This window comes from Gossypium hirsutum, chromosome A08 (genome assembly GCF_007990345.1).
Source record: "Gossypium hirsutum isolate 1008001.06 chromosome A08, Gossypium_hirsutum_v2.1, whole genome shotgun sequence".
NCBI lineage: Eukaryota > Viridiplantae > Streptophyta > Magnoliopsida > Malvales > Malvaceae > Gossypium > Gossypium hirsutum.
In genome coordinates this window covers 125,264,377-125,288,702 of record NC_053431.1, presented here as the reverse complement: position 1 = coordinate 125,288,702, position 24,326 = coordinate 125,264,377, and the positions used below count along the sequence as shown (strand labels likewise).

Genomic DNA, 24,326 nt, shown 5'->3' with positions numbered 1-24,326 from the left:
TGGGGCAAAATGGAAATCAACATTTTTCATTAAAACTGTTTTGGACAGCAGCAGTAGTGTAACTTTGAAAAATCACCAAAAATTGAATAAATCGAATTAGAGGATGAATAAAATATGAAATTAAAGCTTATTGAGTCTAGTTTCTTATAAAAGAAACTATGTCAGCAATGGAATTGTAAATCATAAGATATAATAAATTTTATGAGACAAGGTCAGAATGATTTCGGGTTCCCCTGTTTTGACTTTGGAAAATAATAAAAAAATTGGAGGAAAATATATATGAATATCCAGCTAGCATGGCTAATTTGCATGTTTTAGGCTTAAGGACTGAATTGAATAAAAGTAAAACTTCAGGGATAATTTTGTAAAAATGTCAAAAATGACCAAATTGAAGGGAATGAATTTTTTTATTATCTAAATTAATAAATTGAATGAAATTTTCAATTTAAGATTGGGTGAAAATTGGGAAAATGGTAAATTACCAAAATGCCCCTTAATCTTGATATTTCTACAATTTCACCAAGTAAGTTCGTGTAACTTGAATTATATTCTTAAATGCTTGAAATGCATGTTTTTTTTATATGAATATGATTTGAATGTTCATTATATAGAAATTTATGAAACATTAATATATTTGAAAAAAAAAAGGGAAAAAAATCACGGTTGAATGGAAGGAAAATTCGATGGATCTCTGAAAAGGAATTGACGGTAAAAAGGATCTAGCCTGGACGGGTGATCCTATCCTGATATAGCCCTCCCGAAGAATATGTGGAAAATGGATTTAGCCCGGACGGGTAATCCGAATTAGAGTCTGAATTTAGCCTGGACTGGTAATTCAGATCCAAGCTCATTAGAGTAATTGTCGTTGCAGGGGATTTAGCCTGGGTTGGTAATCCCGACAATACTCTATGAGTTTATATTACAGGGGATTTAGCCTGGACTGGTAATCCCACTGTAAGGATGAGGTTCGCGGGAGTGTGCTCTCTGATATGGAATGTGTAAGACCATGGTTGAAAGATACCATGACAACCTGATATGAAATGTGTAAGACCATGGTTGAAAGATACCATGGCAACGTGATATGGAAAAGATATCATGGCAACCTGATATGAAATGTGTAAGACCATGGTTGAAAGATACCATGGCAAAGTGATATGAAATGTGTAAGACCATGGTTGAAAAATATCATGGCAACGTGATATGAAATGAATAAGACCATGGTTAAAAGATACCATGGCAACCTGACATGAAATGAGTAAGACCATGGTTGAAAGATACCATGGCAACATGACAGGAAAATAAATAAGACCATGGTTGAAAGATACCATGGCAACATGACAGAAAACAAGTAAAACCATAGTTGAAAGATACTATGACATCATGTCGAAAATAAATAAGACCGAGGAAGAGAAACGCCAAGATATTTATTGAACAATCGATATTCAGGTAATATGTATAAGATGGAATGGTTATATGAAATGGTTGTGTGAAATGTTTACAGGAATTGGTCATATGGAAATATATGTACAAAATAGTTGTATGAAATAATTAAGAAGATAGATAAATGAAATAAGTATGGGTACATGGAATTTAATTTATGTTAAGTTTAATACGAAATATTACCGAAATAAATATATACAAGATATAAGGAAATGATGGTGCATGAAATATTGACATAACGAAATAAATGATATATGCTTATGAAGAAACAGTAAGAGAATAATATATTTTGTGACATGTACATATAAAATTATCTTTGATATGTTGATACAAGGAAATTATGTAAGTTGAGACTATTATTAAATTCAAGTGCGATATGTTGAGAAAATAGGTATATTAATGTTGAATTTATATGAAATATGTGTAAATATACTAATAATGTTGTTGTTTGACGCTTAGACAAGTGCCAAACTATTGATTGAATGGTAACATGTTTAATTATAAGGAGCATTGAAATGGTAAGTACTTAGATGAAAATATAATTTAAGATTTTGCGAAAATTTTTATGATCTCGATTTTATTCCAGTTGGTTTCTAATTTATGTTTTGGGCTTCGAGACCCAATAGAGAGACATTATGATTATTTCAAAATATGAATAATAAATGACTCAAAATTATCTGAAAATGTTCAGTAAACTCCGGTAATGCCTCGTACCCTATTCCGGCAATGAATACGGGTAGGGGGTGTTACATTCTATGTTTAACTTTGGGATGTATTTTAATATGACATTCTTTGGTTCTTATATTTTGTAATACTCCTAATTGTTTCAGATAAAATATTGAGGTCAGATTTTTTTAAAATATATATATTCCAAATAGATAATACTTTTAATTGTTTCCGACAAATATCTCTTAAAATAGAAATAGAATTTTTTTTATGTGTTATAAATGTGTTTTTAAGAAAAATTAGTGTAATCATTTTAAACATAATTAGAGATGCTAATTATTTGAATTAATTAATATAATTGTAAAAATAAAAAATTTAAATTATGTTAAATTAAAAAATTCATCATTTCAAGTATTGAATTAAATAATGATTGAAATTATGCAATTTTTTCATTTAAGTACTTAAAATTTTATTTCGTTATTACTTTACTCTAGACCAATAAAATTATGACTTGCAGTATTTTTAATTAAATAAAAGTATTTAAAATTAAAAAATTAATTAAAATAATAGGCCATGAAATGTGTTCTATTTTTATAAATGAGGACTGAACTCCTAACCATATAATTAAGAGATGAAGTGAGTAACTAAGCCACACAATTTTATAATTTAACATCTGATTTTAAAATTTTTAATAAAAAGAATTAATTTATTTTTCAATTTAACGTAAAAAAAATATTTTACTTATTTTTTAAATAAAGAAAAACAATGAAATCTAACTTTTAAAGTGACTTTCATGATAGTTTTACCCTTTTATCTCACAAATAATGCGCAAATAAAAGTGAAGAACGATCATAACGACAGATTCAATGCACTTAGCATAGGTGATAGGTGTAAGCAGGTCGTTTTCGAGTAACCATTAATGTCCACGTGTCTTATCCAACTGACCGCCACGTTCATCCACGTGACAACAGTCAGAGACCAACATGTTTTATCTTGAATTATTTTGGTTACGTCAGCAATTTTATCACATGGGATGCCTCAAAATTTGCCACCACTTATAAAATTGCATGAAAATTAGGTGCACCTTTTTTTTGAACATTCTTAAATAAACGCGTCGCCTTATTTGACAGCCATATGTATGCCACTTGTCAACCTAGCTAGTATCTAATGTGGTTGTACCCATAATTGGCCAACAACGTATTTGTTTTATTATCATCAAGGTTCTGACGTAGAAAGTGCTATAAATTTGGTCATAAACCCTAAGTTTTTTCATCATCTTATTTCCATCCAATAATTTCTATAACAAAAAAAATGAAGGAATGGTCTCCTCAAGATGCCATGAAAGCTTATTTGGACACACTTCATCTTGTAAGTTCATCTTTACCTACTGCATGGAACCCAACTGCAAAGAGCACAGTTGAAGAAGATGACAAGCAAGGACTAATAGAACCCAACTGCATGGAACTGATATCAGCCATGGCAGCCGGCAAAGGAGCCAAACACATCGTTGAAATCACAACCCAAGGCATTACACCATTAACCATCGCACTCGCTGTCGCAGCAAAACACACCGGCGGTCAACTCAGTTGCATCCTCCCATCCCACCACCACCACCACCACCACCACACCGCCGATCATCTTCAACAATACATAAATCTGGTTCACGCTGAACCCACCAACACTAGCCCACGCGAGACAATCATAAAACAGATAAAAATGCGGTTGAAGAACGTGGATTTTGCAGTGATCGATTGTAAGTTCGACGATGAGTACTTGAAATTAATGTTTAAAACAATGGTGGAGGAGGAGGATGGTATCAAAACAGGGTCGACTGTGATAGTTCATAATATTCATCATAAAAAAGATGGGTCGATATTTGGTCAACTTTTGAGGAAAAAGAGAGTGGAAGCTGTGACTTTGCCTATTGGTGAAGGAACTGAGATGACTCGAATTTTGGGATGTAGGTTTAAGAGACGAAATAGGTTTCTCGTCACCTTCCATAATTGATTTTATGTAATTATATCAGTTTTCTTTTTCTGTACTGGAAGGTGGTCTACGAAAAAAAATACTTCTTTCTGTGTTTGTATTAATGTTAATATTTTCGAACTGTAATTGTATTCCAAATTTTTAATTTTAGGATTTATAATTTTTGTAAAGATTTTATGTATTTAAATTTCATAATTAAATTTAGAGAATAAATTATATTAGGATGAACTTAAAAAGTATAATTTTTACGCACATGTCATTAAATTTTTAAATATAACAAAGTATTATTATACATTTATCTATATCTAATATCTTCTCAAATTTAATTTAAATTTAATTAAATTAGTTAAAATAATTAAATTTTTTTATAAACAAACATATTTTCTTCTTTTATAAATTTTAATCATTTAAGTCAATATTTTTTATTTTTGTGTAATCAATTAAAAAAAATTCTGTAATTTTTTCCATGTCATTGACACATAATTTTGATAATTATTTTCCTCAAAACCCCGAACTTTTAACTCGAACCTTAAACCTTAAACTTTGAATTATGAATCCTGAGGTTCAAGTTTGGATTAGGGATTTAGGGTTTATGGTTTGTACTTGAGTTCAAGGTTCAAGATTTAAGTTCAGAGTTCAGAGTTTAAGGTTACGAATTCGAGTTTTGGGTTAAGTTCACGGTACATTTTTTTTACCAAAATTATGTTTTAGGGGCATGGAAAAATGGAATGTAATTAAATAATTGAAAAGGAACAACGACAAATGTGGCGGGAAGGGTCCATAAAATAATTTCTTTATAAATGAGTGTATAATAATAATTTATTGTCTTTAAAATTGGATGATGTGGCAAAATTTTATTGGTGCCTAAAACCCCTAATTTTTAGGATAATCCTAATGCAAATTATTCCCATAAGATATTCGATATAGATGAGTATAATAATATTTTGTTATCTTTAAAATTTAATGACGTGACACTATTTTATTAGTGCCTAAAAACTATACTTTTTAGGATGATTCTAATTTAATTTATTCTCTTCTAATAATAGGTTGCGCATGGGAGCCTGCAACCATGATGAACTTGTACAATCCATCGCATTTGAGGGAGGTCATTAGGCTCAATTAGACTGGTCCATTGCTTGGAGAGATTGAAAGCCCATCTCCGGAGCTCGGTAATATGGAAAGTAATCTTCAAAGATATGCTTGGCAAATATGGTATGTGATCATAGACATTAAATGTAATCTTTAGAAAATACGATTCTGTAATCTTAGAGATTTGATATCGGGATAGCTTTTAATCTTAGCAATTGATGTATTTCGGTATGTACCGTTGATTTTGGGGAGGCTCAGTTATAAATAGAGGCCTCTCCCTCTCATCGTAATTCATTCAGTTATTAATAGAATTTTGAGAGCATTCACTTAAACTATTCTCTCAAGTGTTCTTGCTTTTCTGTGGCTTTTGTTCATCTTTTAAGTTTGTTCTTACTTCGTTCTTCTGCTGTTCTTCATGGGCGCCTTAGAGGAGTTCTCAAAATAGTAAAAATAACAGTAAAGGGGAAGTAGGGTCGAATCCTTAAGGACCGGATTGTACAAATTAATGCTCATTCCTTGAAATCCTGGACAATTTTTTTAGCCAAGAAAACCTGCGTTCCTGAAAAATAAAAAAAATAAAATTAAGAGTCTGGAAAAATAAAAACAGAATTTAAAGTGAATTGAAATTGCGAAATTAAATAAATTGCAGAAATTGAAATAAGAAAAAATAAATAGAATTGGGAAAAGAGAAAGTTTCGTATGTGGCGAGATTCCAGCCTCCGGTTGTCTCGTTCTGCCTTGGGTTCAATCCTTGGCTTTTAAGTAAGCCTTCTCAACTCAAGTAAGCCAGTTATAGTGGAAGAGGACGCCTACGACTACCAGCTCCAAAGATTAGACTTACGATTTTTAGGGAACTGACTCTAGCCAGTAATCTATGCTAGATCAACGCTTCTCAATGGCGAATCCCACGCTATTTTGTCTCTTTGGCTCGCCAACCTCTGACGCAGTAAGTTAACGAACCGACTGTGCAATCCTTCCAAAACATACAAAGCGACCGCCTTTGCATATGCTGAAAAGCTTACTTCTTAAGGGCCATGGACAGAAGCGTTAGCCCGTAGTGCGGAGAAACGATGAATACTTGGCGAGAAGGCTAAGTACGGATTCTAGGCCTCAAGAACCCTTTTTAGGGAATATTGACAACTTTCGGCTAAATAGGTTTTAGTGGCTCATGATAATGGTGGAAAAGAAAATAAATATAAAAATGGAAAATGGAATTTTATTGAAAGAAAATATGAAGAAACAAAAGCCTATACTTTCAGGGAGAGAGTGTTTACAGAAAAAGATGAACCAAATAGAGTCACTTCACCCCCTATTTATAGTCCTAGGAAGATAGTCTAATTTAACTTAAATTCTAAAAAGATAGATACATTTAATTAAAGATAATTAAAGATAATTAAAATAAAATCCTAAAATTTAAATAATCCTACTAATTATCCTAATATAAATAAAATGGAGTCTTATAAAATAAAATCTCCTTTTTGCGTTTTTAGTCCTTGTGTCTTCCATGCTCGCACTTTTGGCACAATCTTTTTTCCTGTGTCGCATATCAGCCCATTGTGTCTCCAAATTCGCACTTTTGTCCATTAATTTTACTTTTGCCTCCAAATCAGTCCCTAAAAGATAAAAAGACATAAATAGCTCAAATTAATAGGATCAAGCTCAGAATAAACACATGATTAATATATAAAAATATGTTATTCTAGAGCATTATCAGATATGTACCGTTGATTTTGGGGAGGCTCAGTTATAAATAGAGGCCTCTCCCTCTCATTGTAATTCATTCAGTTATTATTAGAATTTTGAGAGCATTCACTTAAACTTTTCTCTCAAGTGTTTTTGTTTTTCTGTGGCTTTTGTTCATCTTTCAAGCTTATTCTTACTTCGTTCTTCTGCTGTTCTTCATGGGCACCTTAGAGGAGTTCTGCTGAATCCTCAATTGTTGCGAGTTAGGCTGACTTAGGCATTTTTTAGCAAAGAAACTGCCTAAAGCCGCACGGATTGCTTGTAAAAACTCTAAGTCTGTGACACTATTAAGTAGTTTACTTTAGAAATTTAATTAAAATAATGTTATTTAAAACAATTAGTACAATATTTAAATAATTTCTAATCATTATTAAAGCTTAAATTAGTACAATCTTTTTTCTAATAATTAACAAATTTATCACAATTATATTAAGTAATGCTTATTGTATTTTATTGAGATACATATGAAAAATAAAGTTATTATATAAATAAAATTTCGTATTATAGAAGTTAGCTCTTTAAAATGTTATGACATAAGTTTATTTAACATTAACGTATCATAGAGGTTTTCATATTAAAAGTAATTGTGTTTTATATATTTTACTTAAAGAATAGAAATATTAGTTCGTGTACATTAAATCAATAATAAATTGATTGTTTTGTTAAAATTCTATAAATCTTTATTGTAAAAAATTAATCTATGTACATCAGAATAAGGTATACGTGGTATGCCACAATGTTACTATTTGGTTATTTTATCAGTAAAAAACAAATTAAATTTTTAACAGAAATGATTAATTTATTTTTTGATCTAACATATAAGATTAACTTATCTATTTTCAATAGAAAAGAAAAATATTATTTAACTCTTAGCACAAAAGTCTCTCTTATACTTTTACCATCATAATCCATATAAGAAATATTTTAATAAAATTATAGTTCTTATTTATAAATATAATAGTCTTTATAATAATAAATAATATATGTAAAATTACAAAAGAATAATAAAATGGTATATTAGTTGGTTTAAAAGTTTCTATAACTCCATCCTTTTATATGTATTATAATTATTTACGATAAAAAAGAATTATCGTAAATTGCCAAAATTTTATGAAAATTTTAACTAAAAACATTATAACAAAGATAATTTAATACATGTCCAATATATCACCCTATAATATTATTACTAAAAGTAAAATTATATTTCTTGAACCCGACATCCCATACTACTTTTTATTAATACACATGCCATTTTGAATTTACCAATAATAAAATTATATGAAATAGATTTCAAAAATAAAAATTCTTTTTTTTTTACCAAGTATACCACACTGGGGGCCTATTTAGTGTGTATATGGTACCCTTAACAGAGCAAAATATCATATATGATCATCTTGATTAAGGTAAAAATAAAAACCACTGCTTGGTAAACTGATTCTCAATAACCTCCATTTTCTTTTTAGAAGATGAAGAGGAAAAGCATTTCTTATGAAGTGTATAAATATATTGGTACAACTTGAATCATTCCCCCCCCCCCCATAGCAGGCAATTCCTGCGATTTGATCTCATAACACTCTTTGCCAATGGGTCCAATGTTGGGGTTCCAACATTTATAATCAACTATATTAGCTATAGATAAAATGTCAAGTTCCAACAAAACAATCACATAAAACTGGTTGGCAAAATCTACAAAAATATGCTCGCTATGCCATTTCACAAAATTCTACAAGAAGAAATGCAGCAAAATATCGGTTCAATTCAAGTTCAATCCCAACTCCAATTATTCTATTTCTACCATTCATCTCTATAATAATAAAAATGCTAGTAGCTTGTTCTCTAGAACAGGGAACATAGGCATGGTTGTGGCTTTAACATATACAACCACAAGTTTACAGGTTTGACAAATAGACCTTGTAATACAATAACTATAACTATCACAGACTGAGAACTATAATATAAAATAACTATAGAAACGGAAAATAAAATATCAACAAAAAATAAGAGGAAGTGAGAAACTATACAGCAATACTCTTGATCCCCAAAGCTGAGGAAAAAGGCACCATTGATCAAACTAGCAGAGACCGAATAGAGTTTAAGCAATAGTCTTCTTATGTATCTCTACGTGCTTTGGCTTTCTCAATTGATTCCATGGCTTCTTCAAATGATTTCTGAGTCAAAAATTGGAATCAGTAATGTTCTGAAGCAAGTCTTAATTGAGTAAATATCCTCTAGTATCTAATCTAACCAAAAGTTCAATCCAGCACAACATTAGAGGTCGAATCAATCAAACTGTAATTTCTTGTTACTTTGGATTTATGAAGTATTTTTATGCGAAGGCAAGGCTTTATCATGCAAGAAAATGTCATAAACATAGATAATATTAGAGAGAATATATTAGAAATTTAAGCAAATATACCATTTATAACTAGTTCAATAAATAAACCAATAGAAAGATATGAAATGGGAATGGAGAGGGATGAATATGGGTCCAAAGACTTGAAATTCTACAATCTAACAACAAATCTACGCCTTAGAGCACCTGAGCATTTGCTTCAGTGATTGGTGCATAATCCCCTCATTCAGAAGAGTAGGGTCAAAGAAAATAAGAAATCTAATGCCTTAGACCATACTTAAATAAAAAGATAAAGATGCCAAAAAGGATAAAATTCAACAAAGAAAGTATATATACTTTCTTATGAGGAACTAAGAATGCTTAAGCAAAATGATCTAGCATCTACTATTAAAAAAAAGGGTTTCACTTTATACACACATTGGAAGTAATGTGTAAACGGGATTTGTTTTAAGATTCCAGTTCTCTGTTTGAAATCTAACAATATATGTTAGGATCATATTGGGAAGAAAATTTCTTGTATCTAAAAATTCAATGTTCTCTCTCTATTGAGATATAGAATATTATCAATGCATTTTCATCATCGATACACTTGCAGTTGCCTGATATGATTAAAGTTAACTTGTAAGGTACTCTAGGTGAGAAGCTTTATGCTATCTTTTCTTACCTCAATTACATTTTACTGTGTTCCTGAACCCTCAAGAATTCAAATCACAAACATGCCATGAAAATTACCCTCCTAGGCTAGCTTTCCTACATCAGTATTTAGTAAAGAATACTTGCCTAGTTTCTCCCTATAGTATAGAACAGCCCAGAAGTTTCTAGTTTTAAACAAAATGATAAAGGAAGCTAGCTAGTATTAGAGATTATAGTGAATAACTCGGGAAGACAAAAGTTGTCACAAATAAAGATGTAATTGAAAGATTGGTACTCGCAAGCTACTCAAGTTTGACTCAAAAAAATTCGAACTCGATTTGGTAATTATTGAGCTGGGCTAGAGCTTGAGCAGCTCAAGCTATTGATTGAGCTGAATTCACGCTTAGTAATACTTTGCTCGAATGGCTCACAACCCTTATTGAGCTTTTCATTTTTAATATGTATGTTAAATATTTTTCAATTATTAAATTATGATATTGTCCTTAATATATATTATTAACCCTAAACTTAATTATCCAGCTGAGCTCAAGCTTGAATACTTCTGAGCTTAATCGAGCTCAATTATATCTTGAGCCTCAAGTTTAAAAATAGATGTTGGATTGAGCTTGAGCTGAGTATCAAGCTCGAGCTTGCCAGTATTTGGACACAGCTCGGCCTGGTTGCACCCTTAGCCACAACTGAAATGAACAGACTCAAATGAGCAGCAGTGAAAAAGAGAAAGGATAGAGCAAAATATATACATACCCCAGGATTATGCATTTTCCACAGTGCTTCTCTGCTGTTATCAATTACAACGGTTCCACCATACAAAGCACTGTAGTGAAGGACATAAACAAGTCATTCACCGCTAAATATCCCAAATCAAATTGGTTTTAATACCTCCACCATGCTGAAATCTAAGATTTAATCCTTTTACAAATTGATAACATTGTTAGCTGTTGCGAATTTTTCGTTAATGACTTCTTTTTTTTTTATACAAGTAAGCAATTACAGTTGGGGAAGGGAGAACGGGTTCACAAACAACATGAATCCAACCCTGAAACTCATGCAATCAACTTAAAACCCGCAAAAGTTTGCCACTGAAATAGTGGCGTGATTGGCTTTAATAACCTTCTTACAGTGCTGATAAAAATAAAAAGGCAGTTCCTCACAGTCACAGTAGCCTGGATAACTTTTCTACAGTAAAAAGCTACATCATCGTTATTTTATCGGAAACTGTTAACAATGTAATCAGTAATCAATTTGGACAAACAAGGATCAAATTATGTTAAATTAGATGGACTAAATCTAAATTTTCAGCATAATAAAGGGACTAAAACCAAAATTAGACCAATTTTAAAGAGACACAACGAAAAGACCCAAGGAGAGAGAGAGATTGATTACCCAGCGAAGGCAAGATTGAGAAGGAAGGCGCGCGTAGTGAAAAATCGTAGCGAAACATGCCAGAAATTACTCGCGTAATTTTGACGATTATTTTTATAAGAATTGGCCGAAGAGAAACCATAGCCGCCATCGCCGCTGCGGCGGCTGGCGTTTGCGTATCGCTGATAATAATTATAAGAAGAAGAAGCGGAGGAAGAGGAAGAAGTAAGATTGTAGTGAGCGCGTTTCCGATCGTCGCTGAGGACCTCGTAAGCCTCGGAGACTTGCTTGAAGCGGAGGGTGGCGGAATCTCGAACGGGTTTCGGCGAATGGGAGTGCTTATCGGGATGGTATTTCACTGCCAGTTTCCGAAACGCTTCCTTGATTTCATCTTTGGTGGCGCTCCGATTCACGCCCAGTACCTTGTAAAGATCCATTTTTCCTTAGGTTTCGATTTGCCCCTTTCTCTCTATCAGTTTCGTGTATTGTCTTTACCAAGTTCGAAGCCATCATCGCCTTCGTGGCTCGTCCCTGTCCTTTCTTTGATTTCCACTTAAGACTTTCATTTATTTTTGGTTAAAATATGGTCTTAGTCCCTATATTCTTTGTGTACTTGGAATTTGGATCTTTTACTTTTATTTTGGTGAATGAACCTGAGAGGTCCCTCTATAATAAGTACCCAATCAAATTAGTCCCTATACTATTAAATGGATTAATTTTATTCTTCTACTATTAAAAAAAAAATCAAATAAGACCAAATCAAGATAGAGTTAGCGTTTATTGTTTAATAGAGTTAATATTTTTAATATTTTTTATAATTTTGTAAATAAAATATTTTATTTGAAATTGAACTGCAATTGGAAATAAATAATTTTCAAGATATTCTTTTAATCAATAAATGTTAACTTTGTTACAAGTTGAACTTATTTGATTTATTTTAATAGTATATGAACTAAATTGATTCATTTAATAACATGATTAATTTGATACAACCTCTCGAGTACTTTAACCCTTTTATTTTTAGAAATTTACTCATTTAGTCTCTCTTCTTTTCAAATTTCAAAATTTTAGTCTAATTATTAATATTATTAAACTTGCTAGTCTAACATTTTGAAATAAAAAAATTCACTTAATAGTTATGTATAAAAAACAAAACAATGAACTTAAATTTAATGGAAGAATTTTAATAATATTAAGAATTTGGACTTATAATTTTAAAGCAAATTAGAAAAGAAGAAAGACTAAATTTTCATACGCAACACATAATGAGATGAGAGAGCCACATATTGCAATTACAAATGGTGGGACTCGAACCTGGTTACTCAAGGCTTTCATCTTAACCAACAAGCCAAGGTCTCGTTGGCTTTGCTTTCTGATATAATGTAGACGGACTAATTTGCCCATTTTTCAGTAGAGTGGACAAAATGTAATTTAACTCTTAATACAATAACCTCCATGATACTTTTATCGCGTCATCTCTTTTTAAGTCATATACTTTTCTTCAGATAAAAATATAATCATGTTTTTTTATCATGTTATAAAATGTATTACATTATAAATATTTTATAATAATATTGTGAATGAAGAAGCAAAATATAATTAGCTTTGAAGAATCTTCTCTTGAATATCAACACTCTCTTATAAGACTTCTAGACGAATCGATTTGGAGGGAAACTCATAGATGTTCAGGTCAATAGAATCATTTCCGCATAAAGCTGCCTTAGAATCAACAATCATATTTGTTGTACGTAGAGTATACATTACCTTCGCAGTCTATTCCCTAACTAACAACGCTTTAATAATTCACACCAAACTTGCATCAGTCTCCCATGTCTGACCATTAAGCATATTGACAGCAACCAAGCAATAACTTTCCACCAACAATTACTTAATGCCTCTGTTCCAGGCTATGTTAAACCATCTATAATTGCCAAAAGTTCCGCATCAAGAACTGAACACACACCTATAGTCCGACTATATCACGTAAACCACTTACTTTAGTGGTCTCGAAACAAACCTCCAGCTGAGGCACAGCCTGTCATCAAATGCATTGAACTATCCGTGTTCAATTTGCTCCAATCCCTGGGCGATTGAGACCAACAAATACGAGAACTTCCTGGTTCACTTCGTTGATTGCTCTTTTTGGTGCCATAGTGACTGGTTTAGCAAATGCTATAATTCCAGCATTGTCATTCATCACCTCACCAGATTCGTTGCTGAAGATTGCATTATGATAGTTTTAATTGCTTCCTCTAAAATTCTTAGTCCTTCCCACTAGAAATGGAAGTAATTAAGGACAATTAATCATTAACCGTTAATATTTTTGATTAATTGTACATAATTTTAATTGATATAAAAATAAATTAATCTCTCAATATTTTCTATTTAATCAATTTGGCTTTAATTCTAAAAATTATCGAAAAATTTTGAAATTTTAAAAAACCTAAAAAATTCAAAAAGAATATATAAAAAGAAACTTTAGCTTCAATATATAAACAAAATGTGTAAACTTTGAGGACTAAATTTATTATTATGATAATTAAAATTATATAAAATTGATGAAATATATTAACATTGTTATTATGCTCACTTTTAAAATTGATAATTAAGGGTTTTGGAACTGCACCAATAATAAAATTTGTCAAGTCATCAATTACTTACTTAACCAGTTAAGTCAATTTTAATTAAATAAATTATTTAAAAATATATATTTTAAAAATATTAAAAAATAAACAAAATTTAGTTTATTTAATTTAATTATATGTTCAATAGAATTTTAACTCGATTAAACTGATTCATATCGGTTCACAATCGGTGTACTTACTGTTTTTTTATCTAACCGATTTAATTCAACAATCCAATTTAAAAAATTTTGTCTACAGACATTACTTTGATCAACATTGAGAGGTGTGGAAAAAGTTTTTTCAGTGAAAACTAAAAGAGCAAACATCAGTGTGTCTGTTTGTCACATATCCTAAAAACATCTTCGGTTTGTCGCAATTTTAGGAGCTTATCTCACAAAACTAATTGCATTTTTGTTTCTCACCCATTTTTCCTTTATCTTTTCCTTTGAATTTTACCATTTGATAAAGATTTTTTCTTTTTTTTTCCTGGGATTTTTTTTTCTCTGGGTTTTCATTCTTTTCTCTCAACTATTTGAATTTTAGTTTTTTTTTTCCATAATTAATTTGCAAGATAATATTGTTGATTTCATCTCCTTTTTTAGATTTTAATTGTTTTTTTCCCTATGGTTGAGAAGATAATGAAAACAATGTTGACCTGGGAATCCCAGGATTCATTCATGGTGATGATCCTTTTTGTTTAGCTTATTCAAAAAAAAAAAAAGAAGCATTTTTTGGGAAGATTATGGGCTGCATTTTTTCAAAAGAAGCCCAAGAAGAAAACAACAATGACAAGGACATTGATAGCAACAGCAACAAAGACAGCGAAAAGAACAATGGCAATGGTGATGTTTCAATTGCTAAAGGTGAAAAGAAATTGGTGATTGAAGGGGGATTAGTTTCTGCAGGGTGGCCTTCATGGTTAGCTTCAGTTGCAGGTGAAGCTATTGATGGATGGTTGCCTAGAAGGGTGGAATCTTTTGAGAAGTTAGATAAGGTATATTGCTTCTCTATATCAATGTCTCTTTATGATTAGTTTCATTGTACTCTCTTAAGCAATGATGTATGTAGTTAATTATATGATTTGATGATGAGTCAAATTGAACCATGGAACTTGAAGTAACATATGAAGTTGTTATGTACATTCATCTGGTTATATGATCTAATGAGGATTAACTGGAACGGTGGAACTTGAAGTACCTTTGAAGTTACTATGTACATTCATATGGTTATATGATTTGCTTGTACATTCATATATGGAACCATGGAATTTGAAGTACATATGGAGTTGCTATGCGCCCATCATGGTTATGGGAGAACTTTTCACTCCATGCTTCCTATGACTTGCATGTACATTCATATATATATGATTTATTGATGATCAAATGGAACCATGGAACTTGAAGTACATTTGAAGTTACTATATACATTCATATATGGAACCATGGAATTTGAAGTACATATGAAGTTACTATGTGACCATCATGGTTATGTGAGAACTTTTCACTCCATGCTTCCTATGACTTGCATGTACATTCATATGGTTATATATGATTTAATGATGATCAAATGGAAACATGGAATTTGAAGTACATATGAAGTTGCTATGTGATCATCATGGCTATATGAGAACCTTTTAGTTCATGCTTCCTTTGACTTGCATGTACATTCATCTGCATGTGCAATGATATTCAAGTTCATGAATACTAGTTGAAAATACTACATATAATTTTTTTTTTCATATGGAGCAAGCATGAATAATTGGATTGCCAATTCTCTTTAAAATTGATAAATATGTTGAAAGGGTGATGCAATGTTAAAAGTTACATTGGCAGCAAATTTTTGGTACTGGTCACCTACAAATGAGCATCTTTAATCATTTATGCATTCTTGTTGGTTAATTATCATGGACAGGGGCGAAGCTAGAAATCTTTTCTGGGGGGTCAAGATTGAGTTGTATAGTTTTATGAGAGCTAAAATGCAATTTCACCATTGTATTGACATATATCTTCATAATTTTCATGACAAAATCATTTTCTTTTCCATTTTGGGGGGGCCAGGGCCCCTGCCTATGGATGCTACTGAAATGATTTTAATTTTTTGCCTATAATGACATAATAAGCTCCATATATGTAGGTTGGACAAGGAACTTATAGCAGTGTATATAAGGCCCGTGACGTAGAAACAGGCAAAACCGTTGCCATGAAGAAGGTCCGGTTTGTTAATATGGATCCACATAGTGTTCGTTTTATGGCTAGGGAAATCATTATCTTACGGAGGCTTGACCATCCAAATGTTATGAAACTCGAGGGTATAGTCACTTCAAGGATGTCGAGCAGCTTGTATCTTGTTTTCGAGTACATGGAGCATGATCTTGCTGGGCTTGCAGCAACTCCTGGCAACAAGTTCACTGAACCGCAGGTACATGTTTCTCTATTTATCATTTATTTCAGATATAATGATATTACGCATGTTATAATATATTGTTGGTTTTATAAGAGGCATATGTGATTTTGTTGTAGATTAAATGTTACATGCTACAGTTGTTCCGTGGCCTCGAACACTGCCATAGCCGCGGTGTCCTCCATAGAGACATTAAGGACTCAAATCTTCTGGTAGACATCAATGGAATTCTTAAGATTGCAGATTTTGGTCTAGGTACAATCTTTCAGGTTGGTCAAAAGCAGCCTTTAACAAGTCGAGTCGTAACACTTTGGTACAGGGCACCCGAGCTGTTGCTTGGGGATACTGAATATGGAATTGCAATAGATTTGTGGAGTACTGGTTGTATACTTGCCGAATTATTTGCTGGGAAGCCGATTATGCCTGGAAGAACAGAGGTAACCTCTCATTTATGTGGTCATCCTTTTCTGTCTGGTCGTGTTAGACAAGGTTATTGAGTCCATATTGCATAATGCAAACTGTTCATTGGTGATTGCTTTTCCGATTGTTTCCAGGTGGAGCAAATGCATAAGATCTTTAAGCTCTGCAGTTCACCTAGTGAGGAGTATTGGCAAAAAACAAAACTTCCACATGCAACTAGTTTTAAACCGCAACAACCTTACAGGCGCCATGTCACCGACATGTTCAGAAACTTCCCACAATCTGCCTTGTCTCTTGTCGATAAACTCCTTTCAATGGAACCAGAAGATCGAGGAACTGCTGCTTCAGCACTTAACAGTGAGGTATTTAAACAACCGTGTATATATATATGCCCTTCCCTTGTGATTTGAAGTGTTAACTTTCTTGAGCTACTCTGTTGAACTGATTGCTTAGTTCTTCACAACGGAGCCTTTCCCTTGTGATCCGTCTGATCTACCAAAACATTCTCCGTGCAAAGAACTAGATATCAAACTTCGCGATGAGGAAGCGAGAAGGTATTTCTTTTATGGCTTATTTCAATGTTACGAATTTTTGTTTTGATTTTGTGTTCTCCCATGTAACATTAGGAAAAGAGCCGAGGCTGTGAAGGGACGAGGACCTGAATCTGTTAGAAGAGGGACGTCAGATTTTAAGGGAGTGCGGACTCTGGAATTCATTGAAGAAGGACAGTCAAAAATACGAGCCGGTCATATCGAGGATGGCGCCTCTGGCTTCCATATTGATACACACGATATCACTTTGCAAAACTGTTTATCTCAATCCTCTTCGATGATCCACCGTAATGCGGTAGGAACATGGAAAAAGTCAGTTCCTACACGAACTAGTGTTGATTTAAGACCACAACCTTCACTAATGCCTCAAGCAACTAAAGCTTCCCATAAGACACAGGATACAGCAACTAATGAAGATCCTACTTCAGCAAGTAACTGACTCATTTTGCCTACTTTTCCTTGTAACTGATACTTTCATCATCATTTTCTGGTTAAATGATCATCACGATCATTGAGATTAGATATGGAACCCAATACATGAATTCATATAGGCTATAGTATGCTGAACTTGAATTTGAATATGAAATGTGTATCAAACATGTTGCGTTAATCATGCTTAAATGTATCGTGTTTATATGTGTTTACCAAGTCTAGTTTGTGGTTGTGTTATTGCAGGTTCGTGCACTACGGAAAACCCGGATCCACTGTTCTGGACCATTGATGCCTCCTGGGGGAAACATTGAGGATATACTTAAAGAGCATGAGAGACATATCCAGCAGGCTGTACGTAAAGCACGTCTTGAGAAGCCATGAAACCGATAAAAAATGCAACCTAGTATTCTTAGCAGAAACATAATGGAATATTTGAACAATGATTCTTACAAAGGTTTGCTGTCTGCTTCCGTGTGGGAAGCTTGCTTCACGGTTGTTTACTGGTTGCTTCCATGTGGAAGGCTTGCTCCGAGGTTCTTTGCTCATTGCTTCCTCGAAAAGACTTGCTCTGAAGTTATTTGCTGGTTGCTTCAAGTCCAAGGTATCCAATTGTTATCACAGGCAAATGCAAGGTGCGAAAAGGCTACAATATAGTGAGATTGAAATGCTACACAAATTTGAGTTCCTCGGAGTATTTAAAAAGAAGGCATTCGTTTTCGCTTGATATTGCCTTTGCTTGAAGATGCTATCTGATCCAATGTCGCGAGATGAACGAACGCTGGCAGAAAGAAGGATTTTGAGGAACAAGGTTGAAAGATTAAGCTAAACTGAAAGATACAACATGGAAACGAATTCAAAGTCTGAAGCATACAATGGATTCAACATTGTAAAACCCAAGGCTCAAACATGAGAATTTTAAATCCCTACTTACGTTTTAAAAATTTTAATGATTTTAAATTTTCAGATCATCGTTTCTGGTTTAGGTCATTTTTCGAATTTAAATTATTAATATTTTAATCGAGTTTGAATTCAAATTAATCAATTTTGTGTTGTCACCAATAATACTATTCATGTAGTGATTGTCATCATCAATGGCTTCCTCAACTTGTTATTATATATATATATACACCACCCAATGCTTCTAATGGCCACCATAAGATATACAGATATGTTTGGTTTCTAGATATTTACTAATTATTTGGCTCTTCAAATTTAAAATAAAGTCATTTTAGTTTTTTTATTTAATTTATTGTCTCTTTTAGCCCTTAAACTTGCATTATTTGTCAAATTACTCCTAAATGGAGGAAAAAGTTAACTTTGCCGTATTAGCAATTAATTAATTTCTTAAAAATTAATTAATTTTTATACTTTTTAATATTTTTATAATTTAAAAAATTAATTAATTGCTAACCTGACATCCACTGGTATGCTACGTTAGTAAAGTTAACAGATTTGAACTTTTCAATCCATTTCGAGTGATTGGACAAACAAAGTAAGTTTAAGGGTTAAAAGAGGCGAAAAATTAAATGAAGGGTTAAAATGATTTTTTTGTAAAATTAAAAAGTTAAATAAATCATACTAAAGATTGATTAAAAATTAATATGCTGTTTTCCTTTATGCAAAATCAACATAAATATTTATTTCTTCAATCAAATACAGGTTTGTAATTCAAACAAGACTTGTTTAATGTGATAAAACAAATAAAGTAAATAAAATATACAAAATAATTGTACAACTATGTCATGGTTAAATTAAAGATATAATTGCACCAAACATCTCCAAATTATGACCCTCATTTTAAATTGGTCCTCAAATTTTAAAACATTCTAGTTACATTCTCAAACTATTGATATTATATCAATAAGGTCCTTCTGTTACTAAAATCGTTAATTTAACCGTTAAATAGGATGTCAGGTAATATATGACATAATTTAAAATGAAAAGTTTAAAGAAAAATGAGTATTGTAACAAATTTGGTTTAGAGATTTTTGAAACTTTTACAGAAACTATCGTTCACAAACTCTTTCTTTTTCAATTTTACTTTATTTTTAATTTTAAAAGTTTTGCAACAACAATTTACATTTCTTTAAAATTTTCATTTTAAATTATATCACATAAGATTTACGTGCCATTTGATGGTTAAATTTATTTTTTCAATAATAGAATGACTTGATAGATATAACATCGAGAGTTTAAGAATGTAATTAGAGCATTTTGTAGTTTAATGACTAATTTAAAATGAGGGTTATAATACGAAAATGTTTGATGCAATTAACTCTTAATTAAAAGATGTATTAAATAATAATTACACAAAAAAAGGCATAAATTTTTTTGTTCATTAATTAAAAGGCATAACAAAGGTAAAAGTATCACAGATGTCCTTATATTAAAAGTCGAATTACATTTTGCCCCATTCACTTAAAAAATAGACAAATTAGTTCTTATACGATAGATTAAAGAGCAAACTGGTCTTTCTATTAAAATTTCATCTATTTCTACTGTTAAAAAAAGGGATACATGTACGTTAGCATGAGGTACACATTACACACCACGTATAACTTTCTGGTAATTTCATCAACTACACCAATTCTTAATAATAACAATGGATAAAAAATTTATCAAAAAAGACCAATTTAATTTTTAATCCAACTTGCACGACTACCCACTGAAATTAACCTTTTAGCTGAGCATTTATGAAGTTAATATATACATATAGTACAAAAAGGGTGTGTTTGAGATAAGGCAAATATATAGTCGTTATATAATAATTAATTAATTAATTAATTATAATTGTGTGGAAAAGGACAACACTATCATTTTTAATAAATAATAATATAATTTTGGTCACTTTTTAGCAAATCTTTAGAATCTGATATAGTGTTGAGTGGAGGAGTTTCGGATCTTTATCTCATTATTCCCACTTTGTGCGACTTTCATCGTACCTTAGGCCTTTTCCTCATCATTTATTAATTTATTATTAAATTATCTGAAACCTTTTAAATTTTATTTCACTTTTTCTTTTCTTTTCTTTCTTTTTTTTTAAATAAAGTAGGATAAACAACAATTTATTAAATTAATAAAGTTTATTTCAATATATAAAAAATATATTACTTGAGACTAGAGGCGAAGTCAGAAAATTTATAGGGGTCGAAATTAAATTATATATCTTTACGATAATATAATATAATTTTACCATTAATAGCTTATATTTTTATAATTTTTAAAGGATTAAATCAAATTTTAAGAGATTTAAATGAAAAAAATTTCCATTTTAGAAGGAGCCGGCCTCTGCCATCCTCCATATTTGCCACTGCTTGAGACGAATTGTATAAAACAATTGTACTATGTTAGTATATATTATTTTTATTCAAATAGAAGTTATATTTTTTAAAAATTTAACTATTTATTATATATAACATGTGATAATTAAATAATAAAAAATAATTTAATAATAATTATAAAAAAATTGATATAAAATAAAATTAAATATGATATGAATAGAACCCAAAAAAAAATTAAAATAATATTTATTTCTCCAAAATGAAAAATATTTATATATATATTTATCTATAATTTATAATATATATAAATATGAGTTTGAAAAAATTTTGAATTGACTAATATAACCTTTGTTGTTTGTGATATTATTGAATTTTTTTTATTTAAATGATTTTTTTTATAAATTTATCACATTTATAAATAAGAATTTTAATTTGACTAAAATATTTATTTAATTAAATAATTTTACTTCATTAGACAATTTATCTACTTATAAATAAAAATTTTGATTCAATAAAAATACTTTTATTAAATGAATTTTATATAATAATAAATAAACAAACTTAAACATTATATTGACTTAATTTATATTTAAACTATTATGTGTTCATTAACCAAAAAATTGAAAAGAAAAAAAATTATATTACTTTATTTTTAAAAAAATAATTTTTATTTATATATAATAAATAATTTTATATATCATATATAAAATTTTATAAACAATACATTTATTTAATCTAATTTGATAGATTATAATTATATTAATTATATATCTATGGTATGGTGAATTTATTAATTTTATTTAACATATGATTTAAGGTGTGATCTATAAAAAGCTCAATTAATTTTGAAAATTTTTGAAGTAATTTGATAATTAATTTTTGTTGATTTTGAAGGTGAGCAATCAAAAATAATTAATTATCTTGTCAATGTTTTTCTTTAATTATATATAATTTTGATTGGTATAATAACAAATTTAGCTCCGGTCATTTATATATTTTGTGTAAATGTTGAGAAAATGTGTAAATATTATGGATTAAATTGTTTAATTATGATTTTAATCCCTCAATTATATTATCTTCTTTAAAAAATTATTTTACTTTTTTTATTTTATAATATTATTAGTTGGTCCAAATTGATAATACCATTAATTGCTATCCTTAACATGGTGATGTGAAACTTTTTTAAAATAACATTAAACATTCGACTATTATATAAATTTATTTTTGATTGAACACGAATGATTGAATTTTCACATGTGATTGAATAATAGTAAAAATAATTTAACTTTAATAGATAACAACTAACCGTATTTTCAAATTCAACTTACGAATAACATTAGTAAAATAAAGACAAAATTATGTTTAACATTATTAAAATAAAGACCAAATTATGTTTAAGTTAAAATCGAGAGATTAAATTTTAAAATTTAACATAATAGAGAGACCGAATCCATAATTAAACCTTTCTTAAAAAATATATTGGAGTTGGTCTTTGTTTTGCATTTTAAATTGGCAATATGCTTCTCTCTTAGGATTAGTTTGGTAATGCTTTTGAAAAGTACTGTGAAAAAATGTTTTTGAAAAGTTTAGTTTAAAATTTGAGTGTTTAGCATTGCTGTTAAAAAGTGCTTTTGCGAAATAAAATGTCTATTTTAGACATGTTATTATCAACTAACAAATATACATTTAAATAATATTTAAATTAATTAATATTATTATATTTAGTAAGAATATAAAAAATTATTATAACTTTTTTGTTAATATTTTAATATATAAAATATAAATTTCAAATATTTTTAAGTAATAAATATTAATTATTTATAAAATTTAATTAGAATATATAAACTATATTTTAAATATTTAAATATAACTATTAAATATTTCTAATTAGTATTTTAAAAAATATTTTTTTATTTTTAATTAATGATTTTAATACATTTGCAATTAAGTACTAAGAAAAAAAGAGAGAAAGTACTATGTTATTGGAGACGTGAAAAAGTAATTAAGCACTAAAAGTGCTTTTGCTAAAAATTTCAGTCAAAAGCAGCTTGTTCTGCACAATTTTTCTTCTAGAAGTGCTTTTGAAAAGCAATGCAGAACTGGCCCCTAGTCTTGTTTTAATAGTGTTTTTCATTGTAGCTGTTGACCTGCTGTGCTGTATTATGCTAAAGAAAAAAAAACATAAATTTAGCTCTTAATGTTTATATTTCTTATCAATTTAGTCTTTTTTTTTAGCTAAACTTAACCCTTAATTTTTCAAAAGAGTCAAATCATTTTTTTAACGAAATGCTAACTAAAGTATTAATTTTCCAACAATGTTGGCGTTAGAAGCGAATCTACGGGGTGGCAAGGCCATCGGCTCCCCTAAAATGGAAATTTGTTATTTAGGCTCTTTAAAATTAAATTAATGAAAGTAAAATTGTACTTTTGGGCCCCTAGAATTATAAAAATTTGATTTAATCTTTTAAAAATTATAAAGATATGAACTATTAAAAATTAAAATTTCATCCAACTCCCTTAAAAAAAATTTGGTTTCGTCCCTAGTTTGCGTGGCAATCCATGTGTATTTTATAATAACATGACATTATTTTACTTATATGACACGTTACAAATAATTTAAAAAGTAAAAATTCAAAAAATATAAAAGGTTCATAAAATTTATTAAGGGTAAGGAATGAGGGTAACATAGTTCGAACCTATACCAAACAAGTGACTGACAAGAGTTTTCATTTATTAAAATTTTATATATAGGCTTTTTAACATTTTTTAATGTTTATATGATAGTATTATATATCATTATAGATTTAGTTTTTATGTGTTATAAATTATAATATATATATAAATGACATAAAATAATACATTATAAACATAGAAAACATATCAAGCCGGGCTTGGGCCTTGAACGTTTGAGCTTGATCTCGGCCTATATTTTAAATGGGCTTAATATTTTTGTCTAAGCCCATTTTTAGGCGTAATATTCTTATCTAAATCTTCTCAAATTTCGAACAATTCTTCAAATTTAGACGAGTAGCTCAACTCATAAACAAGTCTACTCATATCCTCCAACAAAATGAATTTTACTTTATTATGTTTTTTTAGGAATTGGTCATAAAAAGATAAATAGAAAAAAGATATTTATAAGATTATAATTCAAGCTTCTATTGATTTCAAAACAGCTCATAAAAAGAAAAATACAAAAAGGAAATGATTTTAACCAATATTGTTTCTATGGCACGAGCAAAAAAGCCGGTGAGGTCTTTTTACTCAATCACAACGAAAAAATTGTGCTACAAGTCGGAAGAAATGGCCTTTGGATTATAAATTT

The 24,326-nt window shown here is 30.0% G+C and overlaps 3 protein-coding genes across 3 annotated transcripts; 2 read left to right on the top strand and 1 right to left on the bottom strand.

Annotated features, from left to right (window-relative positions):
* Window positions 1-3,371: 3,371 nt before the first annotated feature.
* Window positions 3,372-4,262, top strand: LOC107928298 (uncharacterized). The gene has a single exon (XM_016859491.2). The coding sequence runs from the start codon at window positions 3,418-3,420 to the stop codon at window positions 4,111-4,113; it is 696 nt and encodes a 231-aa protein (XP_016714980.1). The 5' UTR covers window positions 3,372-3,417; the 3' UTR covers window positions 4,114-4,262.
* Window positions 4,263-8,687: 4,425 nt separating this feature from the next.
* LOC107928407 (chaperone protein dnaJ 72) lies at window positions 8,688-11,919 on the bottom strand. The gene is made up of 3 exons (XM_016859633.2): window positions 11,315-11,919; window positions 10,676-10,745; window positions 8,688-9,092 (listed from the first exon to the last, which is right to left on the bottom strand). The coding sequence occupies exons 1-3, from the start codon at window positions 11,728-11,730 to the stop codon at window positions 9,033-9,035; spliced, it is 546 nt and encodes a 181-aa protein (XP_016715122.2). The 5' UTR covers window positions 11,731-11,919; the 3' UTR covers window positions 8,688-9,032.
* Window positions 11,920-14,180: 2,261 nt separating this feature from the next.
* On the top strand, window positions 14,181-18,683 carry LOC107928406 (probable serine/threonine-protein kinase At1g09600). The gene is made up of 7 exons (XM_016859632.2): window positions 14,181-14,911; window positions 16,051-16,335; window positions 16,437-16,754; window positions 16,872-17,099; window positions 17,191-17,291; window positions 17,364-17,719; window positions 17,964-18,683. The coding sequence occupies exons 1-7, from the start codon at window positions 14,660-14,662 to the stop codon at window positions 18,029-18,031; spliced, it is 1,608 nt and encodes a 535-aa protein (XP_016715121.2). The 5' UTR covers window positions 14,181-14,659; the 3' UTR covers window positions 18,032-18,683.
* The last annotated feature ends 5,643 nt before the right edge of the window (window positions 18,684-24,326 follow it).

What these genes read in the sequence shown, in the direction of transcription:
- LOC107928298 (XM_016859491.2), top strand. Translation starts at nt 3,418, where the DNA reads ATGAAGGAATGGTCTCCTCAAGATGCCATGAAAGCTTATTTGGACACA.
- LOC107928407 (XM_016859633.2), bottom strand. Translation starts at nt 11,730, where the DNA reads ATGGATCTTTACAAGGTACTGGGCGTGAATCGGAGCGCCACCAAAGAT. An exon ending in CTCAATCTTGCCTTCGCTGG is followed by an intron (nt 10,746 to 11,314) that starts GTAATCAATCTC and finishes CCTTCACTACAG; the next exon opens with TGCTTTGTATGGTGGAACCG. An exon ending in GGAAAATGCATAATCCTGGG is followed by an intron (nt 9,093 to 10,675) that starts GTATGTATATAT and finishes TTTTTGACTCAG; the next exon opens with AAATCATTTGAAGAAGCCAT.
- LOC107928406 (XM_016859632.2), top strand. Translation starts at nt 14,660, where the DNA reads ATGGGCTGCATTTTTTCAAAAGAAGCCCAAGAAGAAAACAACAATGAC. An exon ending in CTTCAGCACTTAACAGTGAG is followed by an intron (nt 17,100 to 17,190) that starts GTATTTAAACAA and finishes CTGATTGCTTAG; the next exon opens with TTCTTCACAACGGAGCCTTT. An exon ending in TGAAGATCCTACTTCAGCAA is followed by an intron (nt 17,720 to 17,963) that starts GTAACTGACTCA and finishes GTGTTATTGCAG; the next exon opens with GTTCGTGCACTACGGAAAAC.